This window comes from Leopardus geoffroyi, chromosome A1 (assembly GCF_018350155.1).
Source record: "Leopardus geoffroyi isolate Oge1 chromosome A1, O.geoffroyi_Oge1_pat1.0, whole genome shotgun sequence".
Taxonomy (NCBI): Eukaryota; Metazoa; Chordata; class Mammalia; order Carnivora; family Felidae; genus Leopardus; species Leopardus geoffroyi.
In genome coordinates, this window is record NC_059326.1 from 169,188,885 (window position 1) to 169,212,019 (window position 23,135).

Here is a 23,135-nt window from a genome sequence, read left to right on the forward strand (position 1 = left end):
GCTGTCTTCACGAAGGTGACCCAGGTGCAATGCATCCTGAAGCATACCAGGCCCACACCACTTTGGCTCCAGATGACTTACTAGGGCACTTCTGGTACAGAGTGCCCTGGGATCCCCAGACCACACCTTGCCCTGGCTTTAGCCACCCCACCAGGATGCCCCCTGCATAGAGCAACCCAAGACATCCAGGCTCATGCCTCCCTCAGTTTTAGCCACCCTACCAGGGTACCCTCTGCCTGCACTGAGCACCCCAGCCTTGTACCCACTCTAGCCTCAGCTCTTCTGCCAGGGTGATCTCTGTGTGCAGAGCCCAGGACTACCCTAGCCCATTTCCACTTCAGCTGTCCAGAGCACCCTCTGTGCAGAGAGTCCTGGGGACCCCCAGCTCACATCAGCCAACGCTCCAGCCAGTCAGAGTCACCAGGCACACACAGTCTACACAGGGAATGACCGTACACAAGACCATTTTCTCAAATTTAGGAGCCATAGCTATTTTGCCTCATTCATATAAATAGACACAGGAAGATAAGCAAAATGAGGAGACAGAGGAAGATAACCCAAATGAAAGAACAAAACAAAACCTCAGAAAAAGAACTAAATGGGGAACCTGGGTGGCTCAGTTATTTGAGCATCTGACTTTGATCTCACAGTTCATGAGTTTGAGCCCCACATTGGGCTCTCTGCTGTCAGCTCAGAGCCCACTTCAGGTCTTCTATTCCCCTCCTCTCGTCCCCTCCCCTACTTGCACTTTCTCTTAAAAAAAAATAATAATCAACATTTTAAAAAAGGAAAAGAATAAGAACTAAATGAAATGGAGACAACCAATCTACTTGACAAAGAGTTCAAATGGTGCTCACCAGACTAGAGAAGAGTGAATGAGCTTTGTGAGAACTTCAGTAAGAGATAGAAAATGTAAAACAGAACCAATCAGAGTCAAAGAATACAATAACCAAAATGAAAAATACACTAAAGGGAATCAACAGTAGTTTAGAAGATGAAGAAGAACAGATCATCAATATGGAAAGCACCCAAGCTGAAAAGCAAAAAGTAAAAAGAATTTTTAAAATGAGGATAGGTTAAGGGATTGTAACCCTGATTTTAACATCAAGTGAACAAACATTCACATTGTAGGGGTTCCAGAAGGAGAAGAGAAAGGGGCAGAAAATCTATTTCAAGAAATAACAGCTGAAAACTTACCTAACTTGGGGAAGGAAACAGACATCCAGGTTCAGGAAGCAAGAGACCTCCAAACAAGATAAACCCAAGGAGATCCACACCATGATGCATATAATTAAAATTTCAAAGATTAAATATAAAGAATTTTTAAAGCAGCAAAAGAAAAACAACATGCAATATATAAAGCTATTGGCTTATTTTTCAACAGAAATTTTGCAGGCCTGAAGAGAATTGCATAATATTTAAAGTGCTGAAAGGAAAAACCTACCATCAAGAATACTCTACATGGCAAAGTTATCATTCAGAATTCAAGGATAAACAGAGTTTTTCAGACAAAATTTAGAGGAGTTCATCATCACTAAACTGGTCTTACAAAAAAATGTTAAAGGGACTTCTTTAAGAGGAAGAGAAAAGGCCACAATTAGAAGAAAATTGTGATAGGAAAGGACAATACTTATGTAAGACAAAATAGACTTTAAAACAAAGACTATAACAAGAGACAAAGAAGGACAATATATAATAATAAGGGGATCAAGCCAACAAGAGGATATAACAGTTGTAAATATCTGCACACCCAACATTGAGGCACCTAAATACATAAAGCAAATATTACAGACATAAAGGGAGAAATTGACAGTAATACAATAACAGTAGGAGACTTTGACACCCTATTTACATCAATGGATAGATCATCTAGGCGTAAAATCAATAAGGAAACAATGTATTTGAATAACACAGTAGGCCAAAGTACTTAACAGATGTATACAAAACATTCCATCCAAAAATAATAAATACACATTCTTTTCAAGTACACCTGGAACATTTTCCAGAAAAGATCACATTAGGCCACAAAACAAGTCTCAATAAATTTAAGAAGACTGATACCATATCATGTATCTTTTGTGATCACAACAGTATGAAACTAGAAATCAATTACAGGAAAAAACCTGGAAAAGCACAAACACGTGGAGCCTGAACAACATGCTACTAAACAAGCAATGATTCAATGAAAAAATCAATGAGGAAGTAAAAAAAACACATGGAGACAATAAGGGGATGCCTGGGTGGCTCAGTTAAGGTCATGACCTCATGGTTTGTGAGTTTGAGCCCCACATTGGGCTCTCCGCTCTCAGTGCAGAGCCTGCTTCGGTTCCTCTGTGTGTGTCTGTCTCTCTCTGCCCCTCCCCTGTTCTCATTCTCTCTCTTTCAAAAAATAAACATTTAAAAAAGTACATGTAGACAATGAAAATGAAAACAATGCTTCAAAATCTTTGAGACACAGCAAAAGCAGTTCTAAGTGAGAAATTTATAGTGACATAGGTCTCCCTTAAGAAACAAAAAACAAATCTCAATCTGCCTTTACACCTAAAGTAACTCGAAAAAGAAGAATATGCAAAGCCCAGAGTTAGTAGAAGGAAGGAAATAATAAAGATCAGAGTAGAAATAAATGAAATAGAGACTTTAAAAAGCAATAGAAACAAAAAATCAATGAAACCAAGATCTGCTTCTATGAAAAGATCAACAAAATTGCCAAATCTTTAGCCAGACTCATCAAGAAAAAAAAGTCCCCAAATAAATAAAATCAGAAATGAAAGAGAAGGAACAACCAAGATGACAAAAATACAAAGGATTATAAGAGAATACTACAAAAAATTATACGCCAACAAATTGGACAACCTAGAAGAAATGGATAAATTCCTAAAAGCAGATCATCTTCTAAAACTGAATCAGGAACAAATAGAAAATCTGAACAGACCAATTGCTAGTACCAAATTGAATTGGTAATCAAAAACTCCCAACAAACAAAAGTCCAGAACTAGATGGATTCACAGGTGAATTCTACCAAACATTTAAGTAAAAATCAATACCTGTATTTCTCAAACTACTCCAAGAAACAGAAAAGAAATTCTATAAGGCCAGCATTACCTTCATACCAAAACCAGACCAAGACACTACAAAAATAGAAAACTACTGGCCTGATAAAGATTCAGAAACCCTCAACAAAACATTAGCAAACCATAGTCAGCATTACATTAAAAGAATCATTCACTACAATCAAGTAGGATTTACTCGAGGGGTGCAGGGATGGTTCAATATTCACAAATCAATCAATGTGATACACCACAGTAACAAATGATAAGACTCATGATCATCTCAGTAGATGCAAAGAATGCCTTTTGCCAAATTCAGCTCCATTAATGATGATGATTAAAAAAAAAAACAAACAAAAAAAAAAAACAAACCTTTTAACAATGTGGGTGCAGAAGGACCATAACACAATAAAGGCCATATATGAAAACACAGCTAACATCATACTCAGTGATAAAAAACTGAGAGCTTTTCCTCTAAAATACATAACAAGACAAGGATGTCCATTGTCACCACTTTTATTCAACATAGTACTGGCAATCCTAGCCATAGTCATCAGACAAGAAAAAAGAAAGGGCATCCAAGTTGGTAACAAAGAAGTAAAACTGTCACTGTCACTATTTACACATGACATGATACTATACATAGAAAACCCAAAAGACTCCACCAAAAAACTACTAGAATAAATAAATTTAATAAAGTTGCAGGATACAAATTGACATACAGAAATCTGTTGCATTTTTATACACTAACAACAAAGTAACATAAAGAGAAATTAAGAAAACAATTCCACTTAAAATTGCATTAAAATAATAAAATACCTAGAATGAAAGTTAATCAAGGAAGTGAAAGATCTATATTCTGAAACTATAAAACATTGATGGAAGAAATTGAAGATAACAAAAGTAAATGGAAAGACATACCATGCTCATGGATTAGAAGAAATAATATTGTTAAATGTCCATACTACCCAAAGCAATATACAGATTTAGCGCAATCCCTATCAAAATAACAATAGTATTTTTCACAGAAGTAGAACCAATAATCCTAAAATTTGTTTGGAACCTCAAAAGACCATGAACAGCCAAAGCAATATTGAGAAAGAAGCACAAAGCTAGAAGTATCTCAAACCCAGATTCCAAGATGTACTACAAAGCTGTAGTAATCAAAATTTTATAGTACTGGCACAAAAATAGACACATAGATCAACGGAACAGAAAAGAGTCCAGAAATAAACCCATGTTTATGTGGTCGATTAATCTACAACAAAGGAGACAATGAGGAAAAGACCATCTTCTTAATCAGTGGTGCCAGGAAAACTAGCTAGCTACAACCAAAAGAATGAACTAGACCACTTTTTTACACCATACAGAAAAAATAAACTCAAAATAAAGACCTAAATGTGAGATATGAAACCATAAAACGCTTAGAAGAAAACATAGGCTGTAATATTTTTTATATCAGCCTTAGCAACATATATATATATATGTGTGTGTGTATATATATATATATATATATATATATATATATCCATCCTCAGGCAAAGGAAACAAAAGCAAAAGGGACCTATTGGAACTACACCAAAATAAAAAGCTTCCTTACAGCAAAGCAAACCATCAACAAAATAAAAAAGCAGCCCACTGAATGGGAGAAGATATTAGCAAATGAGATATCTGATAAGGGATTAATATCCAAAGTACATATAGAACTTAAACAATTCAATACACACACACACACACACACACACACACACACACTGATTAAATGATAGGCAGAGGACCTGAACATTTTCTCCAAAGAAGACCTACAAATGGCCAACAGACACATGAAAAGATGTTCAATATCACTAATAAAGGAAATGCAAATCAAAACCACAATGATATATCACCTTATACCTGTAAGAATGGCTAGAATCAGAAAGAAATAACAAGTATTGACAAGAAGGTAGAGAAAAAGGAACCCTTTGCACTGTTGGTAGGAATGAATATAAATTAGTACAGCCACTGTAGTAGACAGTTTAAATGTTCCTCAAATAATTTAAAAAAATATATGATCCATTAATCCCACTACTGTTTATCACAAGAAAAAGCAAAATGCTCATTAGAAAAGATATATGCATTAGAAAATATATGTGTTTATTGCAGCATTATTTACAATAGCCAATGTATACAGCAACCTAAGTGAGGGCGCCTGGGTGGCTCATTGGTTGAGCATCCGACTTAAAATCAGGTCATGATCTCACAGTCCATGGGTTCGAGCCCCACGTCAGCTCTGTGCTGACAGCTTGGAGCCTGGAGCCTGCTTCAGATTCTGTGTCTCCCTCTCTCTGTGTCTTTCTGCTTGTCCCCTATCACACTCTGTCTTCTTGCTCTCAAAAATAAATAAATATTTTTTTAAATGTTAAAAGAAGCATTTGATAGATGAATGGATAAAGAAGATGTGGAAGAGATGGATGTATATGTGTGTGTGTGCATGTGTGTGTGTGTGTATATATATATATATATATATATATATATATATATGCTTGCCACTTGTGATAACATAGATGGATCTAGAGTACTTTATGGTAAGTAAAATAAGTCAGAGAAAGACAAATACCATATGATTTTACTTATTTGTTTAATCTAAAGAAAGAAAGAAAGAAAGAAAGAAAGAAAGAAAGAAAGAAAGAAAGAAAGAAAGAAAGAAAGAAAAGCAGGAAAACACCCATAAACACAGAGAACAAACTGTTAGTTTCCAGAGAGGGAGATGTTTGGGGGATGGGCAAAATGGATGAAAAGCAGTAGGAGGTACAGGGTCCCAGTTATGGAATGAGTAAGTCACAGAGATGAAAGGTACAGCATAGGGAATATAGTCAATAGCATTGTAATACCATTGTATAAAAAAACACAATGAGATCACCTCACACCTGTTACAATGACTATAATCAAAAAGACAACAAATAACACGTTTGCTAGGATATGAAGAAAGGCAACCTTTGTACACTGTTGGTGGAAATATAGAGTAGCCACTATGAAAAACTATATGATGATTCCTGAAAACAGTTAAAAATAGGACTACTATATCATAGCATTTCCACTTCTGGTATTCATTTGAAGAAAAAGAAAACACTAACTCAAAGAGATATGTACACCCCCATGTTCATTGCAGCATTATTTACAATAGCTACAATATGTAAACAAAGTGTCCACTGACAGATAAATGCGTAAAGAAAACTGTGGTATACATAGACAATGGGATATTATTCAGCCATAAAAAATAACATCTTGCCATTTGCAACAACATGGATGGACCTTGAGCTCCTTAGGCTCAGTGAAACAAGTCAGAGAAAGACAAATACCGTATGATCTCACTTTCATGTGAAATTTTTAAAGACAACCAAGGTCATAGAAACAGAGAACAGATTGGTGGTTGCCAGAAGTAGGGAATGGGTAAAATGGGTGAAGAGGGTCAAAAGGTCCAAATTCCTAGTTGTGAGATAAATAAATCATTGGTATATAAAGAACAACATGGTGACTATAGTTAATAATACTGTATTGCACATTTGACAGTTGCTAAGGCAGTAAATCGTTAAAGTTTTCCTCACAAGAAAAAACAATTTTGTAACCAAGTATGGGAATGGATGTCAATTAGATTTACTGTATTGATCATTTTGCAATATATACAAATATTGAATGTTATGTTGGACACCTGAAAGTAATATAATGTGTATCAGTTATGCCTCATTAAAATAAGCAGATAAATTAAAAATGTATTTTAAAATAAATTTAAATTATCCAGCAAAACCAGGTTCAAGGTCAAGGTTACAGAATTAGGTTATTAACTTTCACTTCTGGAGCCTGATCTTGTTTTACGTACAACATGCCTTTCTTGATCTCTGCCCAGATACTGTCTTACAAAAAGAAAGAATTTGGCTCTGTATACCTTTTACTTTCTTCAAGAATTAATTTTAACTTGTAGTCATTGAATGACTTTCATGAAAAGTATTAAATTACTGGATGGCAAACATGAAAAGAGTTGATATGCAGACAAGAAAACTAATCTTTCTACCAAACAGCATAGTAATTATGCTCTAGTAAGAAGGAAGCTAATTCACACAGCTGGAGGGGATCATCAGCAAGTACACACTAAACTCTGACGTAACAGCAGTTATCAAAGCACAGGCATGCTCTCATTCTCGTTTCACTTCATTCAAGAAAGAGAAAAGGCCTTAAAGTAACCAGACATTTTTAGCAGAGGGGCATTTATAAACCTGGACAGGCAGAGTTGAGGCAAGTAGCTCCCAAAGGGGATAGAGTTGAAATCATTGAAGGATCCTTCTACACCACTGCAAATGGGGTTTCACTGTGGAAGTACATGCACTCTATGTAAAATTAAAATACAAAATTAAAAATACAAATATGTTGTGAAAATCTTTAAATTCTTAGCCTCTTGGGGAATGGAAAGGATTTTCCTGTTTCCCTCCTTGATTTCACATCTATCTCCAGAATGTATCATGTGCTTTTATCTCCATGCTTCTCTAGAAGACTACCAAAAAAGAAAAAAAAGAAAAAAAAAAAAAAAAACCCGAAGAGCTTAGCTCATGTAGCTCAGTAAAACAGGTGCACCAAGAAGTTGTTTTTATCAGCCAGCTATGTTAATTCTACCCTATTCAAAATACACAGGAAAAAAATGTATTTTCCATAAATGAAACAGTGGAGAAAATGAGACTTTTAAGGATGTAGGAATATCTGTAAATAGTGACAAGTAAAAAATTGAAGTTAAAAAACTTTCATTATTGCTTTTAGTCTGTTTATAATCTTAATGGAAAGAAAATAAGGCAGGCACAAGATAAAATTGCAGAAATCTGACTTAATCTCCTAGGCATGCATATATATATATATATATATATATATATATATATATATATATATAAACCATCCTTCTCATTTAGATACCACAGGGACAGTTAACCTCCGTACTGGCTAAATATTTGTTCTTGGTTGGGGTTAAGTGATTTGAAAGCTGGTTTTGTTAAACTAGCAGCCTGAAGACTATTCATTTAGTTGGTAATGTTACTACTAGTCCTGGAAAGTAAAACTAGTGAAGAAATAAGATCATTAGTTACTGCATTCCTTTGGTAAGTTTAAATATGCGAACATAGGTAATGTTACTACTAGTCCTGGAAAGTAAAACTAGTGAAGAAATAAGATCATTAGTTACTGCATTCCTTTGGTAAGTTTAAATATGCGAACATATAACTGACAAAGACATGCATCACTGGAAATGTTCACCTGCTTACACACTTACCTGGTTATGGTTTTGTGCGCCCCCCAGGGAGATACAGTTCTGAGAGTGACGTGTGGAGCTTTGGCATCCTCCTCTGGGAGACCTTCAGCCTAGGGGTCTGCCCATACCCTGGAATGACAAATCAGCAAGCACGGGAACAAGTGGAAAGAGGTAAACCAATGACCCGGGTAGTAGCCAGCGTTCACATCCAGCCCCCAGGGCAGTGCTGATATGGCTGTGTGTGTGGCTTTCCTAGCGGGGGGAAGGTACATACTACTTGGTGTAAACAGACAGCAGAGGTGGGATTAAATCTGCTTTTGTGTACCATGGATGGTGTGGCTCTTGTATAACAAAAACCAACAACAAAAAACCTTTAAAGATTCCAACAGTCTACAATACACCTGTAGGCTTGTCTTCCATTCCCCCTGCCTGGCATGACGTCTGCGAGGGGGTGCCATTCACTGTCTTCAAGGAAAATAGTGTTCCTCAACCTCCTATTTTTTCTTCCGTTCCAAATAAACACCATCAATAGTATTGTAAATTGAAGTGTAGTTAGACTTTAGAGAGAAGTTTTTGAAAGTTTTGTAACATTTCTTTTTTTTTTTTTTAATATGTTTGTTTATTTTTGAGAGAGACCGCACAAGCAGGGGAGGGGCAGAGAGAGAGGGAGACACAGAATCCGAAGCAGGCTCCAGGTTCTGAGCTATCAGCACAGAGCCCAGTGTGGAGCTCAAACTCACCAACTGTGAGATCATGATCTGAGCCAAAGTCAAACGCTTAACCTACTAGGCCACCCAGGTGGCCCTAAAAGTTTCGTAACATTTCTGAAAAAATCATACGGGTTCTCAAATCAGAAACAGGAATAAGCTGGTGATGGTGACATGCTAGCATGGACTTGCATAGTCTACAGGTCTCAACAGCGAGAATGCTTTTGACAAACTGGTAATGTCCTAGCATTAGGCCCCTCTCCAGGAGGCTGGGCACAGGAGGCCTTTCCAGCTCCCTTCTTTCCTCTCACAGCCATCTAACTCCCTGAGCTAACACACACAGGCACATACGTGCTGCTGAGCACACTGCCAGACAGCTTTGAATTAAAGATTCTTCTCGGGCTGCTCAGGAATAGAACTCCTCTTCATTTTTCTTTCACTTTTAAATTAGTGTTTATGAAATCCTCATTCTCTCTTCATCTTCAAAAACCTGGACTGTGTAGATGGTTTTTTAAAACTCTGCCCACAGCATCTAAAAGCAAATTCTAAAAGCAAAAGCAAATACTTAGAGCAACTAAAATACATGTTTATATGTGATTTATCTTACCTCAGACTTTGTGACAAATGAACGCATGAAAAATAACCTATTCCAGCTAGAAGATAATTTGATGGCTCTGTAATACTGAATTCTGCATCCCTTGTAGAAAAAAAAAAAAAAAAGTTTGCCCTGAAATGGGTTTTTGTTTCTGTTTCACTTACAATATAAAGTACTCAAGTTTCCAAGCTGCATAATGCCCTGTGTGAACATTTGTATCTTCTCTCCATTCTAAATTCTCTGTTCTGTTCCTCTTGGGTCTTCAGGATACCGAATGTCAGCCCCTCAGCATTGCCCAGAGGACATTTTTAAAATTATGATGAAGTGTTGGGATTATAAACCTGAAAACCGTCCCAAGTTCAGTGACCTTCAGAAAGAGCTGGCTGTCATCAAGAGGAAAATCACACAGTGACGGACCAGTGCCAACAGGCTTCAGGACCTGGTCCTCCAGCAGAGTGACATTGTTCTTCTTGTTAACGTTGAGTTTATACCACATTACCTGCAACAATTTTCTAAGGTGGTTTTTGTTATTAACTGTTTTTTAAATATGCACCACTTACAAAAAAGGGTGGGGGGGAGGGCAAAGGCAAATGTATTCAAGAGACCGACACTCTTACCAAGGGCTTTATGTGCTCACGACAGAAATCCTGCCATTTCAGGCCATTGTAAATAGATAAGCACAGACTCTCAGTGTGAGGGAAGGTCAGAGCTTTTTCACACCAGGACCACTGATGTTTCTCAAAGGTTCTCTACTTCAGGCACAGTTCATGGGCCACTGTCCTATGCCACTGACCCTACTCAATCGGTGCTAAAAGCAGCATTGGTGATGCCATGTTCGCAGGATACATTCCAACCAAAGGTGGCTCTTTGCTCTGCCAACGCAAGATTCTATTTGTAAACATCATTTTATATTGGGAATTAGTTGGACCTCTTAGGGTTTTTTTTCTTTTCTTTCTTGGCCAGAAATAAGTACAGTGTGAGCAGCATCACACTCCTGTATTATTAGTAAGGTAGTCATTTCCCAGCTCCTTTGTCCTGGCTTTGGACAGTGATGCACAAGATGGCCCCAGAGAACACAGTCTTAGGCCTGAAGCAGCAGCTTTTATAGGCTGTTTTTGAGAGTCATGCATGAAGGAAGCTTGAATGGGAGGGAGGTCTGGAGGAAGGAGCAGCTAGACTAGCAATCTAAGACAAGAGGAAAATAGAAAATCTGCCTTCTGATCAGAGTTATGCCTTTACAAACACACACACACACACACACACACACACACACACACACACATTTCATGATCTAAATTCACAAGAAAAGTTCTAAGGAATGTTTTTCAGAAGTTCATAGTTAGAGATTTCTTAATGGCAACAAAAAACTGTTTCGAGAAACTCCGAAGCACAAGTCCACAGTAATCACAGCCTACTTTTGGTTATGTACCTTCACCTCAGAGGAGACATCCTGGAATTGCACTCCCTTTGCTTGTGTCAGTTTCCAGGGCTGAAAGAATTTCATGATTCTAGTTCATAAACATATTTGTGTGTGTACACACATGAACATGTGCTATACACACACATACACACACACACACACACACACACAACCAATAAGCAGGAGTAACAGTTAATAAGTTGAGGGACAGCCCTCCTGTTCCCCTTCCCCCTTCATTTACCCTTATAATGCTACCTGGAAATCCTTATCTTAGCTGACAGGTATGCGAGCACAGTTCTGGAGATGTTTCCTGTGAATAATATGTGACACAGAATTAAAAGCAAGATTCTGTCTGGCTGAATGTTAGCTACATCCAGGGAAGCTACCCCATGTTGTGTAAATAGTTGCCGCTCAGGATAAATATGTGTGTAAGAGATGGTCACTCTCAGGGGTCAGTGCGGCTTGGGAGCTTTTAATAAGTGCCCAGGCCTGTGTCCAGATAAATAGCACCTTAGTGATCATTTGATTATATCCATTGGAAGAGCTTATAGGAGAGAAAATTCCTCCTGCCCTCTCTGGCTGTTCACTGCCTATGAAGATCATGGCACAGAACCCGTACTTTAAAGAGTATAAAGGATAATACTGAAGAGAAGAAAACGGCTTGTGTCTATCATTTCAATTTCCTTGCAAGTTTCATACACATTTAATAGTTACTACATCCAGACTAAAACAAAAGCGTAATAAACTTGCCCTCAAAAATACACTGCAATATACAAAGCAACTTTTTAAAAGTCAGCATTGTCTTCCCTTCTGTCAAATATGGTAAGTAAATGGAAGCTTCTTTTGATGGCATATACTGTGGCAAATCAAAGCACAGACTCATTAATTAAGTGCTGTGGTCTTCAGGCACTTGCCTGCCTTCAAAAGAGAGAGTAAGATAGGACATTTTTACCCTTTGTCAGTATTTCCAAATGAATCTCTTCATAATATTCTTTGTTTGAAGAAAACAGCCTCTCAGCACTTAGCAGCCTCAGTGCTAAGCTCTCAGCAAGGAGAGAGAATGACGGTTTTGGCTTTAATTTTGTGAACAAGACCCGAAGCTTAATCTTTGCATTCTGGTGTAAAGAATGAACATGGCATTGATATTTCACTCATCCAGGCTGTTAGAATTTGCAATTCACATCTTAACTCTGTGCTTAAATTAAAGAAGCTTTTCAAAACATCGTGACATCTGCAGCATTTAAATTCTATTTTATTCTTTGTCCCAAAGCAGGCAGTGGTATAGTTCAGGATTAATAACACATTGGGAGTCTTTCAGGATCAGTTGTACAGAATATTAAATTTAATATAGGCACATGCATTAAGAAAAACTTATGCAAACCATTTTTTTTACTGTTAATTTTGTTGTGCTTGGAGCATAATTTATTCATCCCTTCTGTCACTGATAATTATTGGAATTATGTACTTTAGGAGGCTAATCCATACCCAGAAAGCACACATATAAATACTGTTCTGAATTTGCAAGTTGATGGAGGGAAAGAAGGCTTAAGAAATGCACAAAACCCTGTAACTTGTTTAGTAAGAAAACAGTAACCAAAATTGCCACTAGATGGAATGTAATTAAGCCAGGTCACAAATCTGTGTTGTTAATGGATTTTCCAGGAGTTGCATCTATCATTCCTATACAGTTCCTGTCATAATTCCTTCAATTTATGAGCACGAGTGGGGGAGGGGGGACATAAAAGCCCAGGCATCCTGATTCGCCCGCATTTTTCTGTCTTGAATCACTAAGGAAACTTTATGACAAATATTTAGGTAGTTCATCATTTTTCAAGAAAACAAATCTTCTAGTGTTAAATTAACATTTATTACCAATATTTGAAACCTAAAATTAATTTTGTATTCCATACAATCTAAGGTTATTTCTCAAAGCCAATATGTTTTCTCTTCCAGGAAGATAATAATAAAGGATTAATAGGTTTTGTGTAAACTTTTAAAACCAGAGGCCTCATTTCAGCCCATCCTGCCACTGAGTCTCCAGTGAAAGGTCTCAAGCAATCATTTGTTTTTTGCCTCCCAAATTTAAAACAGGCAATAAAGTTCTTCATCCATAATTCACCATTTTATCACAAATACAATATTATTGAAACATCTTAACTAGCAGATCAATATAGACCATGAACCTAACTGTACTAGCTGTTGTTCAGTGCACATTTCACAACTGTTTTTCATTTGTAGGTTATGTTTAGAAGAAAAGCTATTGAAATAGTTTTAATTTCCTTTCAGCCACAATACAGTTTTCCCGTCTGTGTTCTAATCCTATTTTGGTTTTGCCATATAGTTTTATATAAAGTTTGGCTAATACCACTAAAATAACTATGTGAGATTGTGTCAAGAAGAAAGGGTTTTCATTATAATATATGCCCCACACTGAGCACCTAGTTAGTGGGATAAACATACAAATTACAACGCAAAACTCAATGACAGAACACTGCTGTCATTCAGAATTATCTCAGGCACTCCACTTGAACATGAATTCATGCGAATCATCAGATGTTCTGGGAGTGTTCCTGCCAGCCTTAGTTAGTATTCTCTGTGGACACTATTTTGTGGCCATGGGTTGTCTGAGAGGAGATTGATATCATCTGAAAAGAGGCTCCCTGCCTCAGCCCTCTTCTTTTTTACACATACTCCCTGGATCACACCACTGATATTTTAGATGTTTCTTATCAACAGAACTGATTGTCCAGCACTGTTCTGAGTCATGTAAAGACTGACTTCTGTATTTAGGTCAGAACCCTCACACAAAACACAGAATAGCCCAAAACAAAAAGAGCAACCAAGGGGGAGACATTGAAAACGACCCGTCTTCTTTATGTATTAATATGTTAATTAAATGGAAACAAAGATTTTATATAAAAATGAGTTTATATTACATTTCCATTATACTATTAAGTTAGCATGAAAGTTTACCATTAAAATAAAGTTACCTCTTTTATTACTAACTCTGATTTGCTTATGCATACCAGAAAATTTTTATTAAATATTTTAATTTTATTTATTTTTCTCTGTTTCAATTAGTTTCACATCAAATCTGATGCTATATTACTTGGGAGAATCCAGAACTGCATATTCATTTCTGCACAGGAAAATACTCATGTACAAGATCATCTCCTTAAAGGAGGTACTGATAGTCTTGAGTCCTATAAAATTCTCCTTTCAAGAATAATGCTATAATACCGAAGGTATATAAACTATATATCTCAGTCATAATTCAATTTAAGGAAATATTTATTACCCCTTGAAAACCAGTCTACGGCCTCCTTTTGATTCAAAGATTAAATTCTGGATCGTTGAGTATAGACATTAAGACTCACTTAGCTCATTAATAAGAACTGAGAGTCTTGGCTGGTAGAAGAATCCTGCTGAACTAAATTCTGGTCACTTTAAACTGCATAGAAGTAATGAGCATAGGTTTTAGTATGTCCGTGAATAAGGAGCTGAGGTGAGCATCTGCAAAGGCAAGAGAGGAAAGAGCCAGTTATTCTCAGGCAGAATGATGCAGCGGCTAACAGAGAGTGCGGAGTTGAGTCAAGCAGAATGGAGACCTGGACAGTGTCACTAGAAAGTCTGAGACCAGTGCCCCTAGGCTAGATGCTTCTCCACAGAAAATTCAAAAGATATCGGAGTCAAAAGAAGCAAAAGAGGTCACCTACCAGTGTGTACAGGGCCTTAGTTTGAGCAAAGCGAACACCTCTCCCTTGCATTTGGAGTTTTACATGCGGAGCTCAGAGATGATGCTGCTTGGGTGACACTTGCATTCATGGTCTCGCTGACTAGGATTTGGTCATAGATGTTCACACATTTCAAAGACACTACTCAAAGTCTCTTTACATTTGCATTAGTTGTATTTACTATGTATTTAAACTAAGGCCACTGAGTATACATACTTTGTATGAATTTCAAAGTATCTCATACTTTGTTAGAAATCCTTAGTTGCAACAGGGCGTGGTCTCCTAAAAAAGAGCACACTTGGATCAGCCGCGTTTCACCTTTTGACTAATGTTCACTAATTGGCTCCTGGAGTTATGCCCTGAGGGACCTTCCTGGGAGGAGCTCTACTCTGGAAAAACAAGGAATTCAGCAGGGAAGTCGGAAAATGCCAATTAAACGGCAATGTTTCTTGTCTTAGTACTAGTAACATTTGAGGGAAAATAATCTTAGAGACATCCTCAAGCCAGTGGTGGTGCAGTACGGCTGAGGTGACACAGAGGCAGTGAAAGAGACTCCCAAAACCGAGACTGAAGGCTAACCTTCCAAAGAATAAATACAACATCAATAAGAGAAAGCCTCCAAAGGGCCTCCAAAGGGGGGTGTGAGGGGCTTCCTGCAGCATGTTATTAAACATTACATTCCTCTCAAGTCTCTACAACATTTCTTAAAGGACACTGAATTGGATATTGATGTGATTTTCTTTTATGCTCCTGCTAATCTCAGGAGGTAGCCACTGAGGAATGGGAATTACCCTAGCCCGGGGTTTCCAATAAGGCTGCAGACTGGATGGCAGCTCAGTCCTCTCCCAAAGCAACACGCGTATGCGTGGGGTAGGCAGCACTGGAGGAACACTGCTGGGAAAGCGCCGTTTTAGTTTATTAAAGAAATCTTGTAGTAGGTGTCTGTGCCCACAATGTGAAGATTTAGCTTCTCTCCTTGCCAGCAAACTTGTAAGAACCCTGAACCATGAATATTTATTTTATTCTAAATAGATTCAAATTCGGAATTTCCAAACTATCTTCCAAAACATTACGAGTGAGACCAGCAGATTCAAGTGTTCTACAAAGCAGTGTTCGAAGTGTTAGTAATGACCGTGGTAGCAGAATCTTATAGTATGTTCTCTGTCAGCTTTATTCATTTAGGAAGCTTTCCCTGAACATCTGCCATGTCAGGCACAGGGAACCGTGTGGGGTGCTACTTTCTCTGTTTTGTTTGTTTGTTTGTTTGTTGTTGTTGTTTTTAAATTTTAGTTGGTATTTCCTTTTCTCACATTCAGTTTCTTAATCCTTACTTAACCACAACAGAAAAGCCTTTATCGTCAGCTTTTATTGGATAATGTCATAACTGCCCTAGACCAAAGAGTTTCTCCTCAGGTGCTCAGGAGGCCCTGCCTTGTAGGGAACTCCCAGGCATCCATTTACCAAGGCCAACTGCACACCCACTATGGGAGAGGCCCCATGGTACATGCAGCTTAGAATACAGCTTAGTTGTTGTCCTTGTGGCAGAGACAGGACAGTTAGGTGGCAGTTGTGTTTGATGAGTAATACTATCTTGGAGATTAAAAAATCTCTTGGGAGATTTTTCCCAGGACACAAAGACCACTGTGAGCAGGCGTGTCCAGGGAAGCAGCCTGTTGACTTGGCCAAGTAAGCTCCTTAAGTGATCTACCTGCCTCCAAAGAAATGTTAAAACAATAGCAATGATCACTTTATCTTAAACCCCTGGACATATTCAATTTTTCCATTCCTCTCTTTCATGCCAATAATTTTTGTCACTTTCTTCACATTCCTCATCAGTAAATGTCTAAAGTTACCAACTGTGCAATGTTAAAGAGTTTCTCCATAGATTCAGAAAAGAGGGTAGCAAACATGAAGACAAGCTGAGAATAAGGCGACCTACCTAGATACACAGTCCCAATAGCATCACTGTGTTAAAACCTCAGCTCTACTCTACACATGCCCCAAAGCAGCACCTCTCCTAAAAAAAGCCAAACATCACACCTTTCTCCCATTTGCTGAGAACATCTTTAATATCAGAATAAGCACACTGTAGATGCTATCCAAAGCAGATTCTAAAATGACATACTAAGAAGCCAGACTTTAGTCATCAGACAACAGAAATACCACTTCACCCTATATGCTCACTTAAAACACCCTTGCAAAAACTACAACCATGTAGGCAATCCATCTGGTCATAGGAGATCCTACCTTATTTTGAAAGCATATGACACATATCCACGGGAAATGACAATGTTCTGAGCAGCACAGGGTAAGGGTAAAGAAGGCCACAAAAACAAATCCCAATTCCCACATTGGAGCAGCAAAACTTTGTGTACGAAAAATGAAGTGTAGGAGTCCAAACTCTCACTGTTGTCTTCTTATAGCTCTTGTCAAACTGTTACAAATTTGGGGTCTTTTGAGTTGCCTGAACAATCTTTATGAAGATGAAACCTGTCCGCCCCCTAAACGGGGGCTCAAATTTCTATGTGCCCTGGACTCAAAACTTTAGGGTCTAAGAGGGGATCTGGAATCTATTATAACTGAGATCCCAGGCAAAAGGACCACCCTAGCAGTCTTCGCCAGCTCACCAATCCATGCTTTTGTTCTTTTTTCAATACAGAAGGGGAAAAAATTAAAAGAAAAACACCCTATTATGTAGGAATTTTCCTTTCACAAATAACTTGACTTGCAGAAATAAATTTGCCTGCCTGCTCTTAAGAAATGCCAGACTGCCATAAGGAAATGCAAAGGGCATTGTGCCCAGAACGATGCTTAGTATGACTGTGAATGTTTTCTCCTAACCCAAAGTACTGCAGACTTCTCGTAGACTACAGGATGCTTTGAAGGCCCATGCCCTGCCAGTCTGAATTGCTCTGCTGTAGCTTCAAGCAAAAGACCATTTCCAACAGAACTGAACTTATTTGCTATAATTCTTCTTCGGGTGCTAAGCCTTTCACACGTGCAATGTACAGAAAATATACATGTTTTAATGGAACTTACTATTTTGGCTTTAGAGAAAAAGAGATTGGTTCCCCATAGCAAGTATCCTACCATTCTAAATCCAACCCCGGGTATAGATTTTGAGTGTCAAATCAAAATCACAGATAAAGAGAAGCTAGTAAGGAAAAATCTTGGTTATTTTAAATTTGTGACCAAAGTGGCCAAAGATGTGAAACTCCTTTTCACTTGATGAACATTTCACTTCACCATATGAAATGTCAGTTACCCAATACCATCCTGTGACATAATCAGACTCTCACTGTGGGCCAATGGCCAGGAGCACACTTTTCATGGACTCTTACCATTTTCCTTCAGGGAGTATTGAGATTTCTCACTGAAATAGCTTTGTTAGCCAGACATCTATAGACTTCATATTTATGTTTAAATACCTTAGATGGCCTAATTAAGCACCATGAGTATAATGGGGGCTGGTAGGGGTGTGAATTCTGCTGAATTTATGTTATGGCTTTCTTTTGTGTGTGTTTTTCTTGGTGTGGTCTGGTGAGTACCCTAGAAGGTTGGAACTCTCCCAAGTCATAGCCATACAACCACATAGGGTTAGGAAAAGCCAGATAAATGCAGGAGAATAAAATCAAGTTGTCAAAGTCCCAAGAACAGCCCTGACTTCTTCAGGAACCCAAACAAATTGAAAGCAAAGATAAAATGTACAAATGGTACCCAGGCCATTTGTGGGTAGCCCACTGGACTAAGGCGCTGCCATTTTCTGGGCACAGGTCCACAGTGAGTGGTTTCAGGAATGTGATTTTCTGGGTTGCTTCCTCTCCCCTTTGGACAGATGATTTTGAGATGACGGGGTCAGAGTTGGGCCTGCCCCCCCCCCCCCAAGGTTTAGATGTTCCATCTGCAAGCATCACTTTGAGCAAAGTACTCCTGTGGTTTCCCAAGTTTCCTTTTAGTGCCAATATTATCAGGTTAAAGCACCTTTAGTCTTTTCTGTTGCTGTTTTAAAATAATTTATTTGTGAAGTGGATACAAGAAACACTGGAAATAGGGTGCTTCTTATAAAAAAGTTCAAGTGTAAAACATACAGACAAGGCCTTTGGTGAGTTTATCTGGCTTTGTAAACAAGTCTGAGAATGAATGACAGCTAAATATATAAAGCAGTTAGTTGTCTTTTACCATTTTTAACTCAGATCTGTATTTAACACTTATTTATTTGTTAGTTTTTACATTCAGAAGAAAGACACTTTCCACTTTGGCTAACATTGTAGAATGTTTTTCAATTGTCTTCTGATTTTTTAAAACATGATTTCATCATTTTTGTAAACTTAGACCATTTTTGAATAGCCTTTTTCTTTTCCAGTAGCCCAAGTACCACTCATCGGTCTTCAGAACCTTTCTTTTTTACTGTATTCTTTTAATAAATGTAAAATATTTGTAGCAAACTGTGCCATGTCTTGTTTAATCTTTCCGTCGTGTTTATATTTCACTTCCTCTTCCATATAAATACGCTCTAAGTAGAAGAAAAGGAAGGAGAGATTTCCATGGTAACTGGCCTCCTAGGGATGTAACTGTGCATAAAAAATTATTAGCTTTCAGTTTCTCTGTAATTAAGCTTATGAGTTCTGATGATAATGGGTGTGTGTTGCTTATAGTCCAATCACTGCTCCCTCTATTTGGAAATCAAAACTGAAATGTAATTCAAGTCCCATTTCTCTGTGTGGACTGGCGGTTTGCCAGGTTTTCTGTTGTTTCATAACAGGATTTGTTTGGACATAACAAAAGGATTTAGGGGAGAAAGGTGGCTGAGAGGGATGTTTGGAAAGAGAAGCTGGAAGCTGCCATAGCACAGCACTCGCAGGCGTGCGTCTTTGCCGGGCTCGGGCACGGGGCTGAGCGGGTCACCGCACCAAGGCGCCGGACTTCGATTTACCCTTCCGTCAGCAAATCAGTCACCGTTTTAACGGCATGCTGTTAATTTGCACAGGTTTCCCTGCATTAAGCCAAGTCCTCTCCTCATCCCTGATCTTGGATGAGAAGAGTCGACCACCTCCCTTTCAAAATCACGTGTTTACCGTTTGTGGGACAGCCCCCAAGCTCCTTAGGATGGGCAAATCCAATCTATACAGATCTTCTCTACCTCCCTGCCTCTGCGGTGCTCTGTCCAGAACCTTGTGTTTCTGGGCCCTTAGTGAATTCCTGTTCACGGCAGCTTTTAATTGTCAGTCTGGGACCGCATCCCCGTCTCTGGTAGGTTTGATTTCTGACACAGCATCTGAGACAACCTGTGCTTTTACGGACTTCAATTAATTAAGACCAGCTGCATCCATCACCAAGGAAGGCTGGCTATCTGACTGCAATGCCGTTCCCCAGGGAATGAACAGCATCTCTAAAATCCCCTGCAGTTCTCATGGTATTAAAGTACCACATTTCACTCTCTATCCTCCTCTAGCTAGTGATTTCTTCAGGCAGATGGTGATGACGCTGCTTATAAAAAAGCATACATGTAAGAACTAGTTTCTATTAAAAGCATCAGTGGTTGCTCCTTCCATTAAAAGCTGAGTCCAAATGAAGTGCTTTTTAAGCTCTTCAAATCTGTTACAACTGGCCTGACCAGTACACTTAGGCCAAACTCTTGTGATCACAGCTGCGTAAGTCTGTTGGCACTTCGTCCAAAGGCATCTGGTGTTGAAACAGACACCAGGTTGGGATCTAGGAAACCCACGTTCTCATCCCTGGTTGCACTCTCACTAGTTTGTAAACTTGAACAAACCATTTCACTCTCTAAGCCACAGTTTCCTCATCTGTAAAATGAGGTTGGACTAAATAATTACCTAATATTCAACTTTTTCTTTTCTTTCCCCTACTGCCCCCGTTTCCCTCTCCCCCCACCTTTTTTCCTTTTTTTTTTTTTTTTTTTTTTTTTTTTTTGCTTCCCATCAGCTACTCTGTCTTCCTAAAAGGTTCTGATTTCCAACAGAGGAATTTCCTTTTCGGTATTTGGTGTGATCTTGATGGTGGCCTCCCACTACAGAAGCCAAAGGATCCACATTTGGCCAATTAGATCTTTTCTCCCAGGCCTGAGTCCTAAAGGAAGGAACAGCTGGAGGGTATTCTTCCTAGGAGAGTGTTGCTGTGACCCCTGCTTCCTGGCCATGCAGAGCACCCTTGGTTTCTCTGCATTCCCCAGTCTTATTCTCCAGCCTGTCATTGACCTTGGAGGCTTCCTACGGCCTTCCAGCTAATTCCCTTCTACCTACGTTACCCATAGTCCAGATCTGTTGCCTGTAGCCAAGGATCCTGACTGACACAACAATCTCTAAGGTAAGACCCCTTCCAACTTTGAGATTCTGTGATCTCCCAAGTCTTCTCAGGGGCATTTTGGAGTCCTTGAACACCAGCACTATTTAGGATGGGTTCTGTTCCTTTGCTTATCATGGTGTAGTCGTCAGAATTCAAGAGTGATGAGACAAAGGAAAACTCTCTAAAGGTTTAGTCATCTAATGTGCTAGTGATTATCCAAACCAAGTCTTTTAATGTTCCCTTAGCTCTGGACCTAGGTAATTCCAAATTATAAATGTTTCTTTTGCAGTCTCCCTATGGTGACCATAGCACCATAGGCTAGTTAAATGATAAGGTCAATGGACTAGAACATTGTGAGAGGCTAATTGATCTATCACAGTAATATAAATGCCAAGAATTAATAGAAAAATAAATGTCACAGGGAGCTGAGGTACTGACTATCTTAGAAGCTATTCTCTTCTGGCCTCCACATCGCACCTTTCAGTAGGGTTTGGTCTTACTCCATTTTCAGAAAGATCTTTCTCTTTGCTGCAAAACACACATGCACACAGCCCAAATGTTTCCTTCTAGACCTGGATAAAAGCCAACAAATAAGTTAAGCTTGTTGGGTTTTCATCCCAAGCTAATTTTCCAAGCAGCCCCTGATGACCATTCTTCTGCTTGCAAGCCTCCTCTTGCCCCCCACCCCCCGCCAAATGTCAAGGAATGATCATGACATGGTATCGTAGCACAGTATGACTCTAAGGGAACACTTATGATGTCTTGCCTTATGAAAGGGAATGAGTAGGAAGTGGGAAGGTTTGCTCACTACTGTTCCATCAGGCTCACAGTGTTACAGACTTAGAGCAGTGAAGCCCCTGGCACAGCCAGCCCCACACCCAGAAACTGCACACTTTGGTAGTCTTCCACGGGACACCAGAGATGGGAACATCTTATCTGTTATGGTTGAACTATTGCTTTTCATCTCAATCAAGTAAGAAGACCAGCAACTATCTGCCCCGGTCAGTTTAATCACGTTGTTGTTGTTGTTGTTGTTATCAGTGCATCAAACTAAAGCCAGCCTCTCCTCTACGTAGCCCTGATGCATACAGAAACTTACAAATGGGAGACCAGCAGACTTACAGTACTATCCCTCCTTCAGTTTCTTGTTTCCTTTCATTCTTTCTCCTCTTCTCCCTCATACGTACCCTTTCTCATTGTTTGAAATGAGTCCTATATCAATATTACCTCACATATCTTTACCCAAAAACAGATGACCCGTGAATATTATCATTGGTGTATTTTAAATGTGTATTCCTCAATACTATTTTGGGAAGGCCAGAAATCATCTACAAGATTAAATATAAGGTAAAAGAAAAAAATTACAAATAAAAACAATTCAATTATAAAGAGCAGAGAAAGGAAGCCAAGTATCTGAAATTCATTAATTACAGCAATTAGGCAATAAATTTCACTGAATTTCCTGACACCCAAAGGAAAAAAAAAAGAAATAAAAGGGAGTGCTTTATATTATAAAATAAAAAGGGTTGAAGATTCGCAAGCTAAGCATTCAACTTAATTGTTTAGAAAAAATGTGATTTTTAGAACTTTGTTTTCTAAGATGGAACATAAAAGTCATGATGCCTATTCTCAACTAGAAAAAATTTTGTCCCCCAGCAGACATTTGACAATTTCTGCAGACATTTTTCATTGTTACAACTGGTAGGTGCCACTGGCATCTAGCAGGTGGAAGCCGGGTGGCTGCTACACACCCTACAGTGCACAGGACACCCCCACAGTCAAGAAACACCTGCCCCAGGCACTCTGGAGAACAGTATGCAGGCTCTTCAAAACATTAAAAATAGAACTATGGCCCAGCAATTGCACTCCTAGGTATTAACCCAAAGGATACAAAAATACAGATTTGAAGGAATACATGTACCCCGATGTTTATAGCAGCACCATCGACAATAGACAAACTATGGAAAGAACCCAGATGTTCATCAACTAATGAATAGATAAAGAAGATGTGATGTGTGTATGTGTATGTATATGTGTGTGTGTGTGTGTGTATACACATATAT

At 38.6% G+C, this 23,135-nt stretch overlaps 1 protein-coding gene across 6 annotated transcripts in view; it reads left to right on the forward strand.

Annotated features, from left to right (window-relative positions):
* Window positions 1-19,214, forward strand: part of FER (FER tyrosine kinase) — a 447,367-nt gene extending 428,153 nt beyond the window's left edge. For all 6 annotated transcript variants that reach the window (XM_045500490.1, XM_045500514.1, XM_045500498.1 and 3 more), the window contains 2 exons: window positions 8,362-8,484; window positions 9,882-19,214. In XM_045500490.1, coding sequence (XP_045356446.1) covers window positions 8,362-8,484; window positions 9,882-10,027 — 269 coding nt within the window. In that variant the 3' untranslated portion in view covers window positions 10,028-19,214. The remainder of the gene's footprint in view (window positions 1-8,361; window positions 8,485-9,881) is intronic.
* Window positions 19,215-23,135: the final 3,921 nt, after the last annotated feature.